The sequence below is a fragment of the Frieseomelitta varia genome, unplaced genomic scaffold, assembly GCF_011392965.1.
Source record: "Frieseomelitta varia isolate USP_RPSP 00005682 unplaced genomic scaffold, Fvar_1.2 scaffold_24, whole genome shotgun sequence".
Taxonomy (NCBI): domain Eukaryota; kingdom Metazoa; phylum Arthropoda; class Insecta; order Hymenoptera; family Apidae; genus Frieseomelitta; species Frieseomelitta varia.
The window spans coordinates 389,173-412,575 of NW_025109968.1; the positions used below are offsets into that span (position 1 = coordinate 389,173).

At 35.7% G+C, this 23,403-nt stretch overlaps 1 protein-coding gene across 3 annotated transcripts in view; it reads right to left on the reverse strand.

Annotated features, from left to right (window-relative positions):
• The window catches only part of LOC122527949 (potassium voltage-gated channel subfamily H member 6), an 85,815-nt gene that overhangs the window by 35,052 nt on the left and 27,360 nt on the right, over nt 1-23,403 (reverse strand). For 2 of the 3 annotated variants that reach the window (XM_043652569.1, XM_043652568.1), the window contains exons 2-4: nt 7,868-8,111; nt 6,767-6,948; nt 4,665-4,685 (exon numbers count right to left, since the gene is read on the reverse strand). In XM_043652569.1, the coding sequence (XP_043508504.1) occupies nt 4,665-4,685; nt 6,767-6,948; nt 7,868-8,111 (447 nt within the window). The remainder of the gene's footprint in view (nt 1-4,664; nt 4,686-6,766; nt 6,949-7,867; nt 8,112-23,403) is intronic. The other variant, XM_043652567.1, reaches the window with a different exon arrangement.

Genomic DNA, 23,403 nt, shown 5'->3' on the forward strand with positions numbered 1-23,403 from the left:
AATTTAGAAAAAATGTGTCTGGAATGATTTTATAAAACGAAGAAGACGTTTTACTTTGCTTGGGCAATTTTTTAATTCATGAATAATTTTGTTAATTAGAAAATTCAAAGACTTTTCGAATTCTATAATTGATAATTCTAACAAATCTGAAATACATGAACAAAATTCTCGTACTGAATGAAATGAAAATTATTTTGATTGAATCTTGCTTAACATAATAGTAGATGTGCATCAATTTAATAACATTCAATGCCTCAATGGAGAAATCTTGTTTTATAAATTTATGAAACTTCATTAAAGACGTATATTGTAATAAATAAATTATTTTATTGTAATTAAATTATATATAATACATATTGTATTAATATATTAAATATTAAAATATTCCAATTGTTATTTATTGATAATTATATTACAATAAATAAATGAAAAATGAAAAACAACTAAATTTTGCTTTATAAAAAATGGAGTTAATCAATTTGCCTTCAAAGAGAATTATATTCAACGTTCAACGTACAGTACATCGTTTGATGAATTCAATAAAACGGATTTACAAAAATCTTCGAACGTACAGTGATCAACCAGGTATCAGTGACCAAAAAGAAATCCCCTAACCAGCGTTAACTATCTCCTAGCAACCCGTTTAATAGTTATACACAAGACACAGTTATACGTAAATGGAAAGAAAGACGAAGCGTTCAAGCGATAGAAAACACACATGATCGCATTATAATCGTGTATACAAAAAAATATCCAGATACACAATTACAAAAAAACATGATACAGCAAGGAGTATGAATTCTCGGTTTGTATATTTTTTTTTTTTTTTTTTTTTTGGTATTGAAAGCGTAAATTACAAAACAAGTTTTGTGTTAAAAGAACACCGAACGAAGAAATTACTTGAAACATTGGTGATAATACTTATGCACACAAAAATTATTATATTAGGCCGGGCTTGTACGATTGTTTCTTTTTTTTTTTTTTTTTTAATCATATATATATATAAATACAACAATAGCTTGCAACAGAAGCGTAATCAATGGACAAGAGGTACGAAAAGAAGCTCGACAAACGTAAAAAAATGGGAAATCAACAGAGAGAGAATTGATTGAGTGGATAATCCAGAGAGAGAGAGAGAGAGAGAGAGAGAAAAGAACGCCTAAAGCTTACATACGATCGTTACAAAATCCCGCTGAAAAATCATTCGTTTCCCGGGGGGAGGAGGGTGCGTTTCGTTGTGTCGCTATGTGATCCTCTGCGTCTCTAGCGTGTCTGTTTCTAAGTGTGTATGTACATGTGTACGTGTGCGTGTACTTCGTACGCGCGTGCGATTTTTCGTCAAAATTTTCTCAAAAACTGTCTACTTTCAATTTAGTTAATTACTCTTTCCTTTCTTTCCTTTCTTTTCTCGTGTCTTTGTATTTTTTCTATTTCTTTCGATCATCTTCCTGGACTATACTATCATTTCTTAAAATCATGATTTGTAATTATGAGTATTAGATGTATCTAGTTATATTTTGGTATTTAAGGTACTCAGTATCGTTACGAAAGTATTCGAACACCTGTAGAATATTTTATGAATATACTATTCGTGTTGCAAACATTCTTAAATATTAATCGCATGTAATGAAACAGAACTATCGTGTGTAGACTGTGGATTTCATATTTTTGAAAATATAATAAAAGGAAAATGTAGCCTCGATAGGGAATTTATTTTAGATATCAGATTGTAGAAAACACTGTGTTTTGGTATTGTTTATATATTCACATACTATTAAGTTTGAAACAAAACTAAGAACGTACGTAAGAAAATAGAAGATATTTCGTGCGATAAGTCGTGAAACTATCGTTATTTAAATCTTAAAGTAATATTGCTGAAATATTGCACAGACGAAATGTGTGTTAAATTATTAAAATTCACGTTCGATTTTATTTTAATAAAATTCTATTGAACCTAAAGTTTTTAAAACTAGGTAAATTCAATTCTACAAACGTCTTCAAATGACAAACGTAATCAAACTGAAAGAATTTCTATATTCCTAACATCGTGATCGTGTTTTTTTTGCACAAAACTGAATGTTTAGAATTATGTCTAAATTGGACTCTATTAATACAAGTATAAATTTGATTATCGAGTGTCAAATTCGATAATATAGTAGCTACATTATTCAAGACGTCAATAATTATTTAATGAAACTTTAGCTGTTATCTAGTTCTGAACAAGCTTGTTAACTTTTGGCAGACTCTTAATTACTTATTAATTTAAACTTCGAAATCGGACAGAACTTTCTGCATGACCTGATATAGTGGAAAACTTGAACGATGTACATGACTCATGGATCACACCGGATTCAGCTTGTTAAACTTTCTTTTGTTGCATCATCGCATCTTGTAATTTCCACATACACTTTCAAATTTGTCCAATGTAGTCACAACAGTTCTGTTTTACTACAGTTGCAATACAACTTCTGAATGTTTCACATAATACATGTATCACATGTACACGAGAGTGTTACTATATACTTTCGTTAATTATTAGTTATAAGTATTTCATTATATTTCATTAACTATTAGTTATTAATTATATTTTTAGCTATTAGTTTCAGCAGTTATATGTAATAAAAGTACTGTCAAGAGTACTTTTAAAAATATGTGTGTCGTGTGAGCATTTATCGATATCAGTGAATATTAGAACAATTGACTTCACTGCGAGAGAAGGATTATTTTTACGAGCTTCTATCTCGATATTGTTCCTTCTGCATCGTTATTAATGGATGGTCGAAACACTCGTAAATAAGCATGAATAATTCTGCAACCCCGAAGCTCGAATTCATTTACCAGTTGCAGTCACAGAACAGTAAGTTAACAAATTCTTATTCGTTATAACGTTTAATATAATATCACGCAACTTAGATGGATTACGATCGAATTATTATTTCGATCAAATCGATATATTTATATATACATGTAGAAAAGAAAAATTATTTTAAACATGGGAGGGGAGGAAAATTCGTCGGTCCACTAACTACAAAAAACACTCTCTAACTATTTGCATTATTCTCAACAAGTATTGATATCCAGATAAATGCCTCTACGTCACTACGTGAGCAAAAAAAGGGAAAGTGAGTAAAAATTACTTGACGAAGTGAGAAGAAAAAAAGAGAAAAGAAAGTGACTAGGAAAAGGAAAGAAACAGTGAAGAGCAGACACGATCGTTTCACGCATTTGTAACACATATTAGTGGATCAATATTTGTTAGGAATAATTCAGCTAAAGCTATCAACTATCTAATTAGGATATATGTATATATATATAATATGTGGGTATATATATATATAAAATTATATATATATAAAATATATACAATTAACCTTATAAAACACTGATTACGAAAATATCTCTCGTTTCTGTTTGCGCCTCATTCATACTTCGTTCTCTCGATAAAAAAAGAGAAATATGTATTTCACAAGCTCAAAAAGAGAGAGAGAGAGAGGGCGGGGAAAAAAAGAGAATAGAAAAATAGGTATCTTTTAACGCTACGGTTTCATTACTCTGATGCAGATCGATTCTCCTACCAAGAGATCGTACGTGGATACATTATTACCATTATTATTATCATCGTTATACTCATTATTGTTATCGTTGTTACTGTTGTCGTTATTATCATTATTATTTACAGTATCGCCTTTTCCTTTCTTTTGTTTCAGCAAAAAAAAAAAAAAAAATACTTTACTGTGAACATGCAGACGCTCCCTCAAGGTTCGTCGTTGGGAAATTTTTCACGCCGCCAGAAGGACGAGAGCAAGTCGATCGACATTTCTCTCTTTCTCTCTCTCTCTCTCTCTTTCTCGTTTTTTTCTATCGACCCGTATACCCGCGAAATGCTTCCAAAATATCTGGAAACAGATTTCATTCGGTGATTGTACGCTCTTTCAAGTTGAACAAAATTCTATGAAAGGCAGAGTTTCATTTTCCAATATCTCCCCTTCGTTTTTACTTTCCCTCGTTCAACGTCGATCGACTTTGCTCGAGGTCTTCCTTGACAGATCGTGGGGTCGCAGTTGGCCGAACTTTCTTCTTGTACGGTTCTCGTGTGTGTGAAAATTGATTTTTTCGTGACTCGTGTGTATGTACGTGCGCGAGCGCGCATGTGTGTGCGTGTAGGTGTACAAGATAGGCATACACACGTGTACGCGTGAAGATCGTGGAGATCGACGGTGGAACATCGAGAAAAGAAATGGGTTTGTATTGCATTGAAAAAGAAAAAAAAACTCTGTGCAAGAAGAAACATCGGACGTGTTCCTTATTCATTTTCTTTCTTTTCTTAAGCAGTTAATTGTAAATGATGGAAACATAGACAGATAGAGAGAAAGAGAGAGACACAGAAAGAGAGAGAGAGAGAGAGAAACAGATAGACAGAGTGTAAGAGACAGACAGAAGTAAGAAAGGATAGTAAGAGAAAACAGAGAGATAGAAAAAAATTCGTGGCTGCGTTTGGTGAATCTTTTAATCATTAGTGTGTAACAAAAGGGTGTGTAAATCGAAACCTGCGTTCTTATCAAAGGAAAAACAGAAATAGGAAAAAAAAAAATAGAAAAAAAAAAGAAGGAAGAAGAAACGTCAGCCTGTGAGTAATTTTTCTGTGTGTATGTGTGTCAACTAACCTCGTCCTTGTCCAAGCCGAGCTACGAAAACGTTAAACTGAGGTTAAAATTCGTTCGTTCAATGATTTCGTGGTTTAATTTTTTTTTTTTTCTTTTTTCTTTTTTGTAAAAAAAAAAAAAAAAAAAAAAACAGAGGAGTAAAGTAAAAAAAAAAGAGGGGGATTACTCTTTCTTATTTTATCTTTCCTTTTTCCCTTAGAAAAGAATCATTACTGAGACAAATGGGAATTAATTTATATATATATATATGTATAATCGTAAAAAAGTTCGCATTTCTCTCTTCGAAGATCGTGGAAGAAGAAAAAAAAAAAGACAGTCAGATCGAAAACTGAATTTTCATCTGAATGGTTTTGCTGTGACATAAAACCCTCGTCAACGCTTTCACGTGGGATTGATTTCAACTTACGCACTCGTGCTCGTGAAACAAACTCTCCTGCACGCGCAATTAAAATTACACTGCCCTATTTTCTCGCTCCTTTGCCAAGAAAACACAGGGAAGAAGGGGGTCACATAGATTACTAGCAGGTGCATCATTATTTTTTCTACATTCCTTCTCTTTTCTTTCTTCTGCCGCGCGGTCGATTTCCGCGTTTCGAATCGTTTCCTCGTTGTTCTTTCGTTCTTTTTTTTCTTCTTATTCTTCTTCCTACTTTCTAACGAGCACCGGCGGAGAACAAAATGAAAAACAAAAAAAAAAAAAGAAAAGAAAGACAGACGAGACGAGCAGGCGTATGCTAGTATTTCTTTCCCTCACGGAGAAGAGGCGAGAAGAAAACGCGCGAGAAATCATGAGAGAAACGGAAAAAAAAGAAAAGAAAAAATTCGGTTCGAACGTGAAACGATATTGAGAAAATCGAGAAAATCGGTGGAAAATAAAGTGAGAAATTAACGAAGACACGGGACAAAGAATACAGAAGAGAAACCTCTGACAAGGAACTGACAATAAAAAGAAAAAAAAAAAATCTAACATTTCGACAAACAGAGCAGAAATCTTCACAGCGAGAGAACTAAACTTACTTACACATGTAATAGATCAAGTGTGTATGCATACGTGTGTGTACAGGTACAAATCCAATTGGAAAACTATTGTCGCGACTTCATCTCGTTTTTTCTTTTCTTTCGTATCTATCTTTCTTTCTTTTTTCTCTTAAGAATAAAAAAAAAAGATAGAAAAAAAATATGTTGCAAACACGAATGCCAATTCTTCTTTTCAAGGGACAAAGTTGCTGAAAGAATTCGAGAGTCTCACTTGAAGAAAAATTTTTCTACTCGAGCAAACTTTATTTTCTTTTTTTTTCTTTTCTTTTTTTTGGTTTCTCAAATCAGTCTTGATATTGTTCGATCTATAACGTACGTGTACCATATGTGAAAACTTGTGTGGAATCGTTCCAGACAACGAGAATCCGTTAAAGTTCGTTCTCGTTTGCCGGTACGTACATTGTGTGCACATTTAATATACGTCGAATCGACTAACTTTCGACAAAGAAAAAAAGAGAAATCATTCAACACCGAGAAACGTCGAAAAAAGGGAAAACGAACTAAGCACCAATCCGGTAAAGACACACCTATGGGCACTTAACTTGGGCTCGGCATGTCATCCTAATCATATTTACCAGCTAACATCGACATTCTAGAAACCTCAGCCGAAAATCTGCTCGTACGTCAAATCACTCTCACGTTTCGCGTATAATATAAATATATATATATATATATTTCTTTTTTTCCACAAATAGTTTTGCACGATATCTCTCGGAAACTTTATATTTTCATCGACTGAAAGTGCTCCTTTTTTTTTTCCTCCTCTTTTCTTTTCGTTTCTTTCAACACCGCGAATTTTTCTGTGAATCTTATTACCATTCTTACTAACCAGTCTCGTTATTATTTTGTTTCATTTTTCTTTAGATATTGGAAAATTTCTCTCGAGTATTGGAAAATTCTCGAAAGAGTGGAAGTTGTAATTATTTTAATGGGATTTGGTATTCCAATTTGCAAGAGAAACGCTCCGGGGTAGGAGCGATCGATAGGAAGTGATTTGACGATGATCAGAGGTTCAGCCTGGAAAGAAGATTCTCAGAAAACGTGGAGCGTGCGACGAAACTTACCTCGTCAGTGTGGGAGCCAACGAGAAAAAGGTCGAAGGGTATGGCGGCCACCAGGTCGATGATGAACCAACCCTTCAGGTAATGGACGGCTATCTTTCCAGGATGGGACACCACTTCATCGTTGCTATTCACGAATGTCGTGCGAAAATTTATGATGATGTCCACTATGAAAGTGACGTCGACTGAAACGTCAAAGAATCCCAACATTTGAGAACAACAAAATTCGGCGGTAAACAAAATACAAGGTGTCCCAGTTTTCATGGTACAATCAATTTATCAAGTAAAATTTTATTCATTTTTGCACGTAGACTAAAACTAGACGATAAATTTAAGTGTAAAATGAATTTTCAAACTTGATGAAAGTGCATACTCCTAAACTATTATATTAATTTTAAACTATTGCAACAATATTAATTGACTAAATGGGAAGATATTGTTTATCTTTTTTAGGGGGGGATAACTTTTTCATATAAAATCATTCTCACTGTGCTATGAAAACTGACATACACTGTATATTTTAGTGGATGTTAAAACGATATAATATATTTGATTACTTTTTCAAAAGAAACTTGTCTTGTCTTATCAGTATGTAATTTCAAATTTATTGACACTATATGATTAATCATGATTGCTTTTCTTTTTACATCTTTGTATTTTTGCATATCTTTTTTCCTTTGTATCTTATTAATATCTATTATTGAACAGTTGAAATGTTACAAGATTCTTGTTCTTGATATTTCTATTTTCCTTAATGATAATACTCTTAGAAAAGCACCCACGTATTCAGCAAACTCTGACCTTTCTCGATATAAATGCTACGAACTCTTTGAACGCGCAGTGAAATAAGACCTAGTTGGCCAGACAACGCGCGAATACCTGTTTGTATCACTCGTCTAATATCGATCACCAGACTGCGAATCTTTATGCAATTTCATACTTTTACGAGTTATAATTAATTTGTCCACAACTAAATGTTGTAACAAGTTTCTACACTCGCTCCTCGATTTACACAGTTTCTTTTTGTAAATAATTGTACGTCACAATATTCTCCGTAAATGCATAGAAATTCACGATCGGTCGATCGTCGATTCCGTGTCTCACCTATGAAGTCTATGATGACGATGGGATCGTCACTGTACTTTTTGTTCTTCCTGCTGTTGTAATCCGGATCCGACAGGACGAAGGCGGCGACGTACGGGGTGAATATAGCGGTGTACAATACGAGCAGCAGTATCACCCAGTCCCAGACCGCCTTGAAGGGTGAATAGTGTAGTATGGTCCACTTGCCGATTCTAGGTGACTGTAATTTGTACTCTGGGAGGATATCGTTTCCAAGGGACAGCACCTGGAACAAGTGTAATCAACATCTTGGGAAAGGACGTACTCATTGTTCATTCCTTTTTTTTTTTTCTTTTTCTTGAAATGAAAGAAGAGACGAGCAAATCTTTCAGAACGATATCAACATTTTCAATTTGTTTTCATTTTGTAAGAGTTATTTCGACGTTCTCTTAATTGAGTTGTCTGAAAACGTATCGAACGACAGAGGAGGATTTTTACGAACGAAAAGAATTGATAATTCAGAGTGAATACAGTGTATTTTTTTAGCAAATTATATTTATTTTTTTTCCTTTGTCGATTTAAAATCATTTACATTTTCTTGATTCTTACGACTGACTTACATTCTTAAAGTGATTAAAAATAGATAGAGAGTATGTAGAGATATTCGGTATTGAACAAAAATGTATCATCTAATTTTCATTTTCCTATCAATTTGAATTATCATGTCCTTCACTTGTAAGAATATTAAACAACAGAGAAGAGACAAACATTAAATATAGTGAGAAAAAACAAAATAAATCCAAAGACAATTTTTTAAACCAACATTACTGAATTATTATTTCTTTCATTTGTCAGAATGCTAAAAAATAATTCTCCTCTATCGTTAACTATTCTTACAAAAACAAATTCAATCGAAAGAAAATAGAAACTAATTCAGAACGAGCGTGAACAATCGAAACACAAGATAATCCTTGTAACAGAAACCTGAAAACACTCGATACACTTATATTCCGATTTTCAATTTTCTTTTCTCGATCGTTGGACCATTTGCGAAGCAAGTACGAAGATTATTATCATTAGTTTCGAAGATTCTCCTTAATTTACGATCGTTTTCGGCAAACCTCGCATCGATTTATTTTTAAGATGAAAACAACTTTGTTTGGGAAACAGATTCCCAAAACATCGAACAGACATACTAAAACTTAACTGAAACCCTTTCAATCGACTTTTTATCAATACTAATGACACTAGCTATTTCACGATTTTTCTTTATGTTCTTTGCAATAATTTCAAACTATCCAAATATTATAACTGAAAACTTCCGTTATGAACTATTCTCTGTATTTTGCACTTCAATTTCTGCGATGCGAGCTCGACGTTAGGTTTATTAGTCGATAATTCCAATTAATGTTAAAATCTGACTAAAGAACGATGGATAAAAATTTGGTGAAGAAGAATGCGTTGTTGCTGCAACGTTATTACCACGAAGGGATGTGAGAAAGAAAATATACTCGGCGCGCGCGCGTTATTCTTCACACTGAATGACCGAGCGAACAATATCAGAAACACCTTTGTCTTCGTTTCTGTACTTTTCAACGATGCCTCTCTCTCTGTCGAACAGCAACACGGCCAGAAACGTGGAAAAATACAAAACACCCACGCCCGCCGCGTTCCTTTCTATCGCTTCGCGCCGTATGTATCGTTCTCTTTATTCTACTGTGCAGAAAGAAGAAAGATTTGTTTCTCCGCTCCCCCGGCACAGCCACCACTCATTTTAAACGTCGCCGCGCTTTAACCTCGTTTCTCCACAACGAGATCCATCAACGGAAAGCGTGTCTGCCTGCTCCCCGAAAAAATTTCAAACTCGCTCGCTCGCCCCACGTTTCTTAGTCGGTGTAACACGAGAAAATCTCCTCTGACGCGAGAAATTTCTTTCTACGAATGGAGAACGATTCAGAGTGGAAATGATTGTACTGTTGGATACAAAAAAAAAGGGGGGGGTTTCAGTGACAAAAGTCGGGTCGCAATATCTTTCAAAGTTGTTGCAAGAAATATTAAAAAATTGAGATAGAATGAAATTTCTGAAACATTCCAATTCTACTAATTCATTTTTATCCAAAGTTCGATCTTGGTTTCGAACAATTGTATTTTAATTCGAAAAGAAAAGTTTCTCGACAATTGTATTAACATGGCTCGAGAGCACAGAATGCCAATATGTATTTCACTCGAAAGATATACTAGATCCAACAATTTAGATCGGCCTCTTCGTCCTTTATCGATAAGCGAACGTAAAATCTCAATAGAATTCGATCAGGTCGAATTGGGACGATGATTCGGATGAAAACACGACGCGTACAACACCGTCGGCAAAAAAAAAAAAAGGAGAAGGGAGAAGAAAGAGAAAAGAGAGAAAAAAAGGAAATTCGAAAATAATTGCAAGAAGAATCACTGTGTCGTACACGCGGTGGACAGCTAACCTGCCTGGCACAGTAGCGTTTCGACTTGTTAATTGGACTCTCTGCCATTTAAGCCGGCCTTTGTGGAGGTTCTACGACGAAACCACGGCCACCGATCGACCATAAGTAAAAACTTGGCACACACTATGCTTCCCACCGCTGGCTACACGTGCACGTTTCACCGAGGCGGCCAACTGGCGGAAAACCACCCCCAACACGGTCGAAATTAATTCACTCGTCGACGATCCACGTTTCCTGTCATCGTCTGCCTTCGACAATCAAAAAAACTCATCCTCGTTTTCACCGCTGATACCAAGATGATGGTGTACAGAGAAAAGAGAAAAAAAAAAGAAGAAACAAAAAGAAAAGGAGAAAGGCAGAAGCACTCCTCCTTTCTACTGTGCGTGCGTTTGTCCCGTGTCCTCAGCTCGATCGAGTGTCACACGCCCTGTGGCGATGCTCGTCACCGTGGCACGCTTTTATCGAGCGCTTCGGGCCGGGAGTCGGTGCCGGGAGTCGGAAAAGCGGCGGCAAAACGACTGTCGATTCTAGTGAAAGCTCGACGCCACTCGAGGAACCGGGGATATCGATCCGCTGGACGGAACGTTGCCCCAAATACCGGGGGGGGTTGGGGCTGGGGGGAGGGAAGGAGGTGTTGGTTGTTTACAACTGCGAACGAGAGGAAGAACCGGAAGAGTCCTAGCCGAGTGCTAGCCTCACACTGATGCAATGCGGGCCGCGAAGGGTGGCGGCGTTCGATTGGGAGCGAAGGGGAGGACGACGGGAGTGCGAAAGAGCGAGAAAGCGAGAGAAAGAGAGAAAGAGAGAGAGATTGCTGTGTGTGTACGTTCACGTACAGAGACGTTCCTCCTCCACCCTTCACTCTGTGTACGTGCACGTAGAGAGGAGCGTGCGGAGCGTTAGGACAACCCCCCTAACCGTCGTCACACCCTACCGCCGACCACGTTTCGAAGTATCCAACCTTAGCAGGGTTAGCCTTATTACCTTAATAGCGGCTGTCTTCGCGACCTCGGCCAGCCCGATAACAAGCCATCCGCAGGTGTATTATACCGTGCGCCTTTCTAATCGAGGGACTGACTAATCATCAGGCACGGACGAAATGATCAAGCGGTCGCCTTAGCTGTTGCCTTCCCGGCAACTCGTCTAATGGCGCTGACGCCGCTCTCCGCTTTCATTTATTTTTCCGCGCAACCACCATCCGTTTACTCCGCCATCAAGTTTGTTTGAACTTGCTCGTGCACGGACACGCGGAGTAGCGAGTGGAACCGGCTCTATTTACCTGGCCGAGTGGCCGATCGGCGGGATCTGTTGCTCGAATGCCACGTGAAGCTGAAAGTCTGTTCTTGGCGGATGACGACGTAGTTGACGAAGGTTCGTGTATTTTCTTACCCTTCGTTCTCGCGATTCCTTGAAATTTAGACGAGATTTGGACGGCTGTACGCGTTGATGTTGGTATAAACGTTTCGAGGACGTTTTACGGATAGAATAATCGTGGAGGGTTTATGTAACGACGCGACTGATAGATATTTGATTGTACATTGTAGGTTTTCTAAGGCTCTCGAAGATGATGTTGTTAGAAAAAATTCTAAAAGATCTATGCCTCAGCTGAGTAATACAGTTGTTATTATAATTATTGTCGAGGATTTTTCATTTCAAATCGACGTGTTGTAATTAAAATTCTAGAAGGTTCTAGAAGATTCACGCATCGTCTGGTTAACTCTGTTTGATTGTAAATTTAACGAATTGTCAATTTATTCCTTTCGAAGGCTGCTGAACGCGTTTAAAAAAGTCGATGTTCTAATAAAAATTAATAGAAATTAATTGCGTATCGATTAACCGTTAAACTCGGAATTATTATAAATTCAACGCGTTCGGAAAATCAACGCTGCAAATTAGAAGAAATTCTAAAAAGATTGATCGTCGAGTTTAAAATTCAACAAATTTTCAAGTATTTTTATATTTTAATTTTTGCTTGGACGAAAGATGGATACTATAACTGAAAAAAAATTCTAAAAAATTGATCGAACTTGGAATTACACATTTAACGAATTTTAAAAAACTTTTCTTTTCCGACGACCGAAAGGTCGATGTTATAATTAGACAAAATTCTGAGAAGATCATCTATCAAGTTCGGAATCATGAATTCGACAAATTTCCAAGAACTTTCATACCTAGTTACTCTTAAAAATCGTATATAACGTTATAATTAGACCCATCGTCTGATCAATACAGGTTTATTATAAATTCGACGAATATCCAAAAATTTTTACATCTAATTCATTTAGATGCGTATAAAAAAAATTCGTGTATAACGTTATAGTCAAACAAAAATCCACACATTGTTTGATTAATGCAGAATCGTTGTTCCTAAGAATTTCTACATCTAATTATTCTTTTCGGAGGCCAGTGAGACGCGTTTGAAAAGTGTATACAATTAGAAAGAAATCTCCAAGATTTCCAAGATCTTGTATCGTTTGATTAATACAGAATTAATGAATAATTACAGATTCAACGAATATTCAAGAGATACATCTAATTATTCTTTCCGAAGAGACCACTGAGACCGTTTGAAACGCGTCGGTCGTGTACAACGTTATAATTAGAAGAAAGAAAATCCTCGAAAATCCACGCATCGTCTGATTAATACCTCCGTGTATCGATTAACCGTCGAGCAAGCAGAATTATAAATAAACGATCGTTTCACGGCGAAGCCCGAGTTGAAACGCAAGACAACGTTTCAACTCGATATCTGGCCGCAGACTGTCTGAAAGTTGTCTGGATTTAGTTGAAGACCTAAATGTCTCGATGTCGCGGACAGGACACATTTTCATCGATTTTTTATTACGTGCTCGCGGGGCTGTTGTCTAGATTCAGCGTGGGGAACGCGCTCGAAGAGAAACAGAGCGAGAGCGAGAAGTCGCGGTTCGTTACAGATGACCTGGGAATATGTAAATCCGGATGGATTATCTTTTATTCATGCCACCTGCCACCAGCCAGATAAATCGAACTGGCGTGTGTTTCTTCAGAAACACCTGCCGCGTGTATCTAAACGCACACAGCAGCGAGGAGGTGCGAGGTCGTGACCTGGCAGCCCCGTTTCAATGACCCTTTCGTCATTGGATCGTTGAAGAATGTTCGTTAGTTCTAACGAGGCGCAAATTAACCTGCTAAACAAGATTTTGGCGGAGACATAATAACGAGAATTTGGTCCGAGGAAGAGAGATCAGTTTCTCCCGGAGAATATATGGCTATATTGGTTTCTGGGGAGATTTATTTGGAAAATCTCTTCAAAAAGAATCGTATCCAGAGGAACAAACTTCTGGGTGATGTTATAGAATATTGATTTTAGGATTCTTCGAATGTGGTATAAAAAATTGCGCACTTGCAGCTAACGATACTCTACTCGTAAATAGAAAAATAAAAATTTATGATTCTACTTGAGAGTCTACTTGCGTTTCTCAATATTACGAATCTAAGTATTAAAATAATATTCAGATTCCTAATTACACAAAAACCCAACTACTGCAAATCTAAAATATCATTTCAGGTTTGTAACTAACAGTTTTTCGTCAATAAATAGAGAAATTCCTTTAAATTTCTTTATTCCTGACTGAAATTCTAATCCAGACTCCTAACCTAAGTCTCATCTGGAGCGATTTATTCACTTATCCATCATTTGCCCAATTAATTTCTCTATCTATCACTTTTATCAATTTCCTTAACTTTCTCATTTCTATCTAAACGTGTCTATTTCAACTCCTAATTAATACCTTGACTCTAACTGAACTCTCATATTTTCCATCAGTTATTCTATGTTAATTCTTCAACGCCATTTCCCAAATTAATTTCCCTAATCCATTAATTTGATCAATTTTCTTAACATTCCTGTTTAAATATATCATCTCAACTCTCGAAATACATCATCTCAAGTAAATGTATATCATCCCAACGATTCATTAATATCCTGAGATTGAGATTGCCTGAGAAGAACGTCCAGCGTTGTACGGAGGATTCTGTTCATAGTCGGTGAAGAATTAGGTGATATGGAAGAACACGAAAACTATTGGAATCGGGTCTCGTTTCGCGGCTGTTTGCCAGGAGGAGATTGGTCGCGTGTCCACTCGTTATCTTAAAAGCGACCATCTCGTTGATTTCTCGATGGAGAAGCAGCCCCCGAAAAAGAACGGATCCCGCGAGTGTTCGTTAATGTTCCTTTCGAGCCGGCACAATCAATTAGGTCAGATACCAGCCGGTGCCGCCGGATGATCCGAGTTTCGCGAACAATCTAGGAGATTGTTGTACTCCGGTTGTCTTGAATCGAAGCTTCTTCCGAATCGATAGATCCCTAGTTGGCTCCTATATTTAGGCATGGTCTGCTGCCCTACTTCGACGCACGAAGGGATGTAATATCTAAGTGGCACGAAACAAACTAATTCAACGAACCGAATACATTTTTCCTTCCGATCGTGCCCGAGTACGCTGGATTCCCATCCTGAATTCAGATGATTTTTATTTGTCGAATGAAGATAGTTGAATATCAAGGAAGCGTCAATTATTGAAACAATATTTGACTTTCTGATGCTTTAATGACAGTTTGCCAGAGATATTCTTCTGTACTTGATAATTAATAACAATAGCGTTGATGAAGACTCCTCCTTTTACAATTTTATAAATTTACCTACCGATTTCACGAATTTATTCTGGCGTTTTAGAATTTTTATAAATGAAATATTTTAAAAGTATGTGCAAACTTACGTGCTTTTTGACAATTTTAAATAAATCAATCGAATGTGTAATCCACAGACTTTATTTATGAATTCGTATTTATTTATTTGTCTAATTTCTTTGTGAAAATTGCGCGTTTCATTTATTTGTTGTTAGAATTTATTACTCACAATAATTGGACTTGCAGATTTTTATGCTTTATAATAACAACCAATTTCAACATTGTCTTCATTTCTGTAACTACGTTTACAAAAATTTGAATTTGCATATAATATTTGTAGTCTAAAGTTTCGCTAATAATATTTATTAAAAAGAGTCCAATAATCTTAAATTTTTATCTTAAATACTTCATACAATGTCAATACTTTAGGACAAAGGTGAAAGATTAATTTGTCGAACTTCACGACTGTATCTTTGAAATTCAGCAAGAAAGAAAAAAAAAAAAATGATTTCCTTGGCACCAGGAGCTCAATCACAAGCCGAAATATTTCAAGAACGTTACTTTAGTCTCACAGAGGCCACGTATTTCCGAGTGCAATCAGTGGAAATTCCACATGAAGCAGACAGCTCGACATACAACTTCGTAATTAGAGCATAGGGTGTAGAGCAGATGTTGCCCGATGTACGAAGGAATCAAACAAGTTCTCTTTCCACGAATTTATCTGTACCAGATGAATCCCAGCATTCGAATCGATTCCAATCTCTCTTTCTCTCTGTCTCTAGATATAATTATTAATTAGAGCGTAATTGGTGTCTCGACGAATGTGCAGCTCCTGCCCTTTGAATTAGGATCATTCACGATTTTTAATGCTTTGCAAAGTTGAGGAGTTCAAAGGAAATTTAATTACCGATTTTATTAACTATGTTGCATATTTATTTATTAATAATTTGTATGTGCTGTTTATTACTTTTACTACCGTGTGCATTGTTGTTTGATGTTCGAGTTCATTAATTTTATTAAATAAGTATATATGTAAAATATCGAAGACTTCGTTTCATCAAACGCATGCTTACGGTGTTGTAGAATATATTTGCAAAATATATTATAGTTATATAAGATAATGTAACTGATAATAAATAAATAAAAATGTATATATATAAATTAAAAAGTTTATCGAAGTATAAAACATAATTTGAACACTATGAAATTTTTTTTTTATGAAATGTACATATATTCGTAACGTAATAAAATCTCACTCTTTAATAGCTAATAAAATTTTATTAATGTAAATAAAATATAATCAATAACAATAATAAAATAATACAACGATCATGTTGATAACGGTAATATTAAACAAATTATACCGAATAATTCGTAACACTGAGGAATTGAAAATTTTTCGTTTCACAATGTGTAAGTACTTTAATACTTGACAGAATCTGTAATTGAATATCGTTCAAACCCTCTTCGATTTTACTACAAAGCACGCAGAACATTGGAAATCCTAAGTGTTCCGAAATCCAGTAACCAGAGAAATTCTATCTATCGAGAAATTCTTCGTCAATTGAAGTTGCAGCGATAGTGACTAACAGGATGGTCGAAGTAATTGAACGAGAGCAACGTAGACGAAAAAGAACACGTTACGTAGGGTTGGTTAGGTCACGCTGTGACCTGGAATCACCGAACGTCAACTGCTTCTGTATAATAATTGTCTTGGTAGCGTTTAGGGAACAGGCCAAAGGAAAAAGTTCAAAGTTTCGCGCGGGAAATCGACACAAAGGCTTGTGATTAAATGTGCACAATCGTCTCGGAATTCTCAGGTGCAGACAGAAGTTTCCTTGAAATTAAAATTGCACGATCCGTGTCATCTGTGAGACATCTGTCTCTTACTTCTTCTGCTTTCAGGCAAACGATTAATTATAAATTAATCTAATTAGATTGATCGAAAAGTTTTCTCGTTCTCGTTCTCTGAAAAGAAAGAAGTTGATCCTCTTGAAGGAAATTATTATTAACTGCTCCTACTTTGCGACCTTGTCTTTCGGATGTCTGACAAGTGAGCTGCTCATTTGCCAAATCGATTAACCTCGACTAACTACCGAAGAAAAAGTGGAGAGGCTGGTGAAATAATAACGTATCCCTTCGTGAAATTGCCTTTGAAATTTGATGAACTTAAATGCACATTGTAGAATTTATCAATTAGACTTCTGCGGGTATAACTGACGATGGCTCAATAATTCCTCAAATGAAATTTAATGAGCAGTATTGAAAATGCGGTGACAAAATTGTCCAATGAATTCAACGAAAAGTTTCGTTTCAGATTGTTTTTAAGAATTTTAAACAAATACAAGAACTCTTTTTAAGTTGTAAATTATTCATTTTGAAATATACTTATTGTTAGTAAGGATAATACATCTAAAATATGTAAATACAAACTTTAATTTTGAAATAAGTGTTAATTCTACTGTTAATTTTCTGCATTTTCAAATTTTATATTCGTTTCTAATACATTATGCGATATAGTATTCATTTTATATTCATTTCTAATATAGTATAAGTAAATGAGACTTCATAAAATTTGTATAAACCTCTTCAATCTGAGACATCTCGATCAATGAAGACATACTTAAAATTAACGTAAAATTATGTAGAGCGTTATGTATTCAACCTAATTGTTACTGTATTTACTTCTTTTTATCAACATCTATGTTGAAATCAAAATAAAAAGCTTCGTCTAAATTGTATTTTATACTGCAATTATTTAGAAGTGTCCATATGCACGGTACCTATATTTTATAAAATTTTTCTCTGTTCCTCAAATAATTCGTTACATTAATCATCGGTGATGTTTCAGGTTTTATTTAGCCGTCGCAAGTGCTAACGCGTGATTTGTTGACAAATTCCTGTACAACTTCATTCCTAGAAGTAATGCGGAAATGACCTGTTTTCCGTTAATAAATGCAGAGGCCATTCCCATTGGGCACGCTCTCCGAAACTATAAACTAACTATGCTTGCTACACCAAGAATTCTATCCGAACATTCCTTCTCAATTACAATATTTCTCAATTACAATTGACAAGTGCGTGAAACAAAATTAGAAAGAAACTAACTTCTCTCAAATTTTTTTAATAATTTACGATTCGACAGAAGTTCGCATTGAAGCGTTACAGAATTTCAACGAAAGGTGTTCTTTCTGCTGTCTCCTCCCATCAAAGTTAATTGAAACAATCCGAAGAATTAATGTAACTATTAAATCGAATTCTGATTCATCAGAATTAAAAATTAAGGGAATAGATGAAGTGTACTTTTGGAGAAAAGGCTGAAGATTCATCGGGCCTTTATCGACACGTGGTGTCGAGCTACTTGAAAATCAGGTCGCGTCAACGTATTGGGATATAATCCGACCATTGTGGAAAGGAAACTGTTGTCAGAGTGTGAAAGTTGAAGTGAGTGTGAAATTCCCTCTGGTTGCCAGTGGCCACATTTGTTCACATTGTAAATAACAGGGGTATTTAATGAAAGCTTCGCCGCTATAGCTGGCCGCTATGATTTAACGCATCCTCGTATTTCGGCTTCAATACACAAACGCCTGTACATCTATCTCGAAATGCGCTCCCATATTAATGGTTCTATGAACGCTCGCATGCTCACGACGCTTTGATTTAACGTTCATGGCAATGTGAACGAGCAATAGTACGAGAATCGGACACCAAATTGTGAAACAACAGAAATTACTTCGGCGTGGTGTATTTTGGAAGGTGGAAACTTCAATTGACAGTTTGGAAACTGTTTTTAAATTCTAACGAGAGAGAGAATTGGTGAGAGAATTTGAGAAGGGAGGTTTCCGTTAAAATTATTTTGGAGAGAGGAAAGTTTGTTAATTTTGATAAAGAATGCAATGTAAGTATAAAGATGCAAAAAAATGTAAGATGCAAATGATACAAGTATAAATTTATAATAGAAAGAAAAAATGTTTGTTATTACAGGGATTTTACGAACTTCAATTGCCTGGTAATTCTTTTCAAATTCGAACAAAAATAGAATTAACTTGATTAATTAAAATTAAGGAAAGAGGAAGATTTATTAATTTTTATACCGTACGTAGAAATAGTGATTCAAAAATTTGCAAAGGTAAAGAGAATTTCGTCGAATTTGTCAAACTGTTTAATAGAAAAAAATTAACGAAAAAAATTTCAAAAAGCAAAAAAGAATTTTGTAAAGTCTGCAAAGTTATCGTTTTAAAATAGAAAATGTTAAAAATTAGTAAAAATTATGAATTTTAAATGTTGTTAAAAGTTTAAATTATGAATTGAAAATGTTAAATTAGTAAAAATTATGTTAACAATTATAATACTATAAATGAAATGATAAAGCTATTCTGAAAATTATAAATTATCAAGGAAAACAAGTTTTCAGCACAGCATCGTTGCTTGATAAATTAAATAAATATTAGATTAAAATGGATGATAATGAAAATTGGACAGGAACGTTGATCACATATTTTATAGTTGTGTGAACGCATGCAGACATTGATTTACATCTATGGCAATGTAATGAACCGTGTCACGAGAATTAAAGCACGAGATTGTACAATATCAGGAACTATTATCTCTGCAGCAATCATGCAGCAATTTATTTTAAAACGAAGCTCACTTTTAATTTTAACATCAAACTTGTGAAATTACAAATAAATAAAGAACATGAATTATGCAAAATATCAAATACCAGAGATTAATGCTTTCAAAGATAATGGATAAAATTGATAAATTGTTTTAACATCGAAACGTAGGAAGAAAAGATTATTCAATAAATTTTCGAAACAACAGGTTGACACAGACAAATTTCTTATTTAAAAATTCCGATGAGAATTATAACAAGGTTGTATAAAGAGTGTAATTATCAATTAAAGAATATTAAAGAAAATCGAATATCCATACTTGTAATTATAAAATATATTATATACCAAAATATTATATATTATACAATACATCAGACTCTTCTTAAATCTCTCAAACACTCTCTCAATATTGATTTGATTCTCAAACAAGAGCTAGCAAGAAAATCACGAGACACGAACAGCAAAGGAGAAATTTTACCTTCCAACTTTTCTTAAGCTCTACTATTGAGAAGAGCAGAACACAGAAAGAAGAGATTTGTTGGACTCATCTAGTTGGCCAATCCTAATCGAGAGGTTAGTAATCGAGAGAGTTAGTGTCATAGAATTAATAACGAAAAGAAAACTTGATACGAACGTCGATCACGGTCGACAGGGTCGATCCGAACTTCTGCTTCTTGCCAGCCGCGAAGTACGAGCGCATCATGGTTGCCGAGACTTTCATGAAAAATTCCACAGTCATTCTCAGCGAGGAGCACACTCACGATTTCGCGTTTCACCGCGCGGCGCCAGCCAACGTCGAGCACTTGGCCGTAGTATTTCAAACTCGAAAATGAAAATAAGCAACAGGAACCACCTGTTTCGCGCTCTCCCCACCCCGCTCCTCACCGAAACATCTTTCCTCTCTTGCTATTATTCTTCTTCTGTCTTTTTGTCGAGCTTCTCGACAACTTCGAGCTGCCGCGCACAGACACGTGAAACGATCGAATTCACGCGCGTACCCCCGTTAATCAAAGAACAATACCGTCACGTTGAACTGACGGACATTGTCGGTCTTCGGGAACGATCATCCCCTCTGGCACCATCACTTCCGGTGTCCGGTCGGTGTCTGGTTGGTACGTGGGCCGAGGTGTGACAGCTTAACGATCGACCTTCCCCACCGATTCGTTTTCATCCGAGATCGGTTCATCGATACTACAAGATCTGCTGGTTTATCTCCGTGGTGCTTGTAAAGCCGAATCCAATTAGGCTGAAACCCTATCGCGGTGGATCTTCTTGTTCGTACTGAAGTTGACAAGTCGCGTCATTCATCGCCCGTGTGGAAAAAATGCTGGTGAAATTCACCTCGACAGGGTGGGAATCTCTCGAATGGAAGGGCGGACCACGCTGAGAAGTTCGGCAATAGATAAAGTTGCGAATTTTCTTCTCTCATACGTGCAGTGAAGAGCAGAACGTTCATTTTAATCAAGTTCTCTCGTATAATTTATTTTTACTATTATAATATTATTTTATTATAATATTAATATTACAATAAATATTATTATATTAAAAATAAATTATAACATTATTATATTATAATCGTATAATATTATTTTATTATTAAATATATTTTATTTAATATTAATATTGCTATTCGTATAATTTGATTTAATATGATTTTAGTATAATTTATTTTATTTTAATATTAAGACACAAAATAAAGACAGTTAAGTCTATTTAATCAACATTCAACAGTTGAAGCAAACCTCTGCCTCGATTTCACTTTCTTCTTTATTATATTCCCATAAAAATATAAATATAAATCAAGAAACTATAGTCTGGTAATTACCAATTTAAAAATTCGCAAAATTTCACTTGCTTTTCGAATAGCTCAGCGTGATCTCTTCCCTTAAATCGATCCATATCGGAACGTTGTCGAACCTTGCGGACAAAAGAGTGGAAAGATTCAATCGGACCGAAAGGAATATTTCGACGTGCAAGTTCAATCAGCTCGAGTCGACGGCGATTGGTGATAGATAGACACGTTTGTCTTTTTTCACAAGTTGGGAAATTGCGGAAGATCAATTGGAGGCTAGCGGTGGAAACTTCGAATTCGTCTAACAAAAGGGTCTATCGAGTATACCGCTGGAAATGGAGGCAGGAAGTCGGTGAAATTGTGTCTGTGTTAGAGGAAACTTGGCCAATTTGAAGCGCACTTGCCACTTTTCGTAGAAAGTTATTACACTACCTCTCACGGTGGTTGTTCACGAGATATTTGACTGTACACGATAATTAGTCGTTTGGATCATCTGGTGAAAGTTTTTGGGCATGGTTCCCGCGAACTTGGCAATTTTATTTTGTTCATTGTTATTCTACAAACGAATGATCTTGCATTTACTTTACGAATTAACAGTCTTGCGATCTTCTCTGTGAAATTTCCTTTATGAAAATTATGACTGTTATTTTCTTTACGAGTTAATAGCCTTGAATCTTCTTTGTGAGATTTTCTTTATAAAAATGGTGACTCTTCCTTATTATTTCTTCTTTATAAAAATGATGACCCTATTTTCCTCATTACTCTCTTTTCCACATTACTCTATGAATTAATAGTCTTGAATTTTTCTTTGTAAAATCTCTTTATGGAAATTTTTTGCATTACTTTTGTACCTTTTTTGTGAAATTTTCTTTATGAATGCTATGACTGTTAATTTTCTTTGTTATAAAGAAATTTTCTTCGTGAAATCTTCTTCCTTAGTGAATCCTCTTCTGTGAAAAAGTGTTACTTTTCAATGAAGATTCCTGAGACCACTCACGTGAATTTGGTAGTTTTACTTTCTTTATTATTACTTTACTTTTACTTAATGGTAAACACAAATAATATTTTTGCATTTTCTTTGTAAGAGCTGCTGAAACTCTTGAACGAAGATTCCTTGGATCACTGGCACGAATTTGACAATTCCCTTCATTACTATTCTGTAAAATAAAACCGATATCTTCGATTTTTTGACGAAGGATCTCAAGACCAACTCGATCCCTCTCATTAACCGGCAAAATACATACAGCAACGATTCTTGCAATAAATATACTTCGTAAAATGAAGAACTATGATTTTTCAATGAAAACCACTCGTTGCTGACTCTTAAATACCACACTTGTTAAATATTACGACCGTGATTCTTGCGTTTTCCTCACACACGCGAAAGAAGCTTTCCCGAATAAAGCTTCTTCTGCCAGATCTATCGATCACCGACCAACACAACCACGACCACATTTCTTCGTCTGCAAAATTTCCTCCGACTTAACTTTATTCTGGCTGAAATCTTTCACTTCGATCGATCCATCCAACCAGGAAGCAACACAGTCGCGAAAGCTTCGACTTTCGCCGAGTTTCTCAGACGAGAACCTTCTCTTCTCGGCGAGGCAGAAAGCTCTCTGCCGAAGGAAGCGGAGAACGAAAAGAGAAGACGACTCGAGGAGAAAATTCCAGCGCGACGATCTAATTTCGGCGGAGCTCGGCGTCGGCTTGCTACGCGGCCGTACGCTCGCGTACGCGCGTCAAAACTAAAGCGGAGAGAGAGAAGGCCGGTTTTCGTGTCGAGGACTTTCAGAAAACATCTGCCTCGATCTCTCAAGCTCCGAAACTAGATACAACGACGAGGGCGGGGGTGCACCGTGGTTTTATTGTCCGACGATACGACGCCAGTCACCGCCGGTTATCTTATTATTGTTTCGTGAATTTCACGGGGAAATGTTGTTTTTCTACGATCGTCGAGAATTTTATATGTTTTCGTTTCGATTTTACGACACGTCTGCAATTTTCTTCCCTTTTCTTTTTAAAGAATT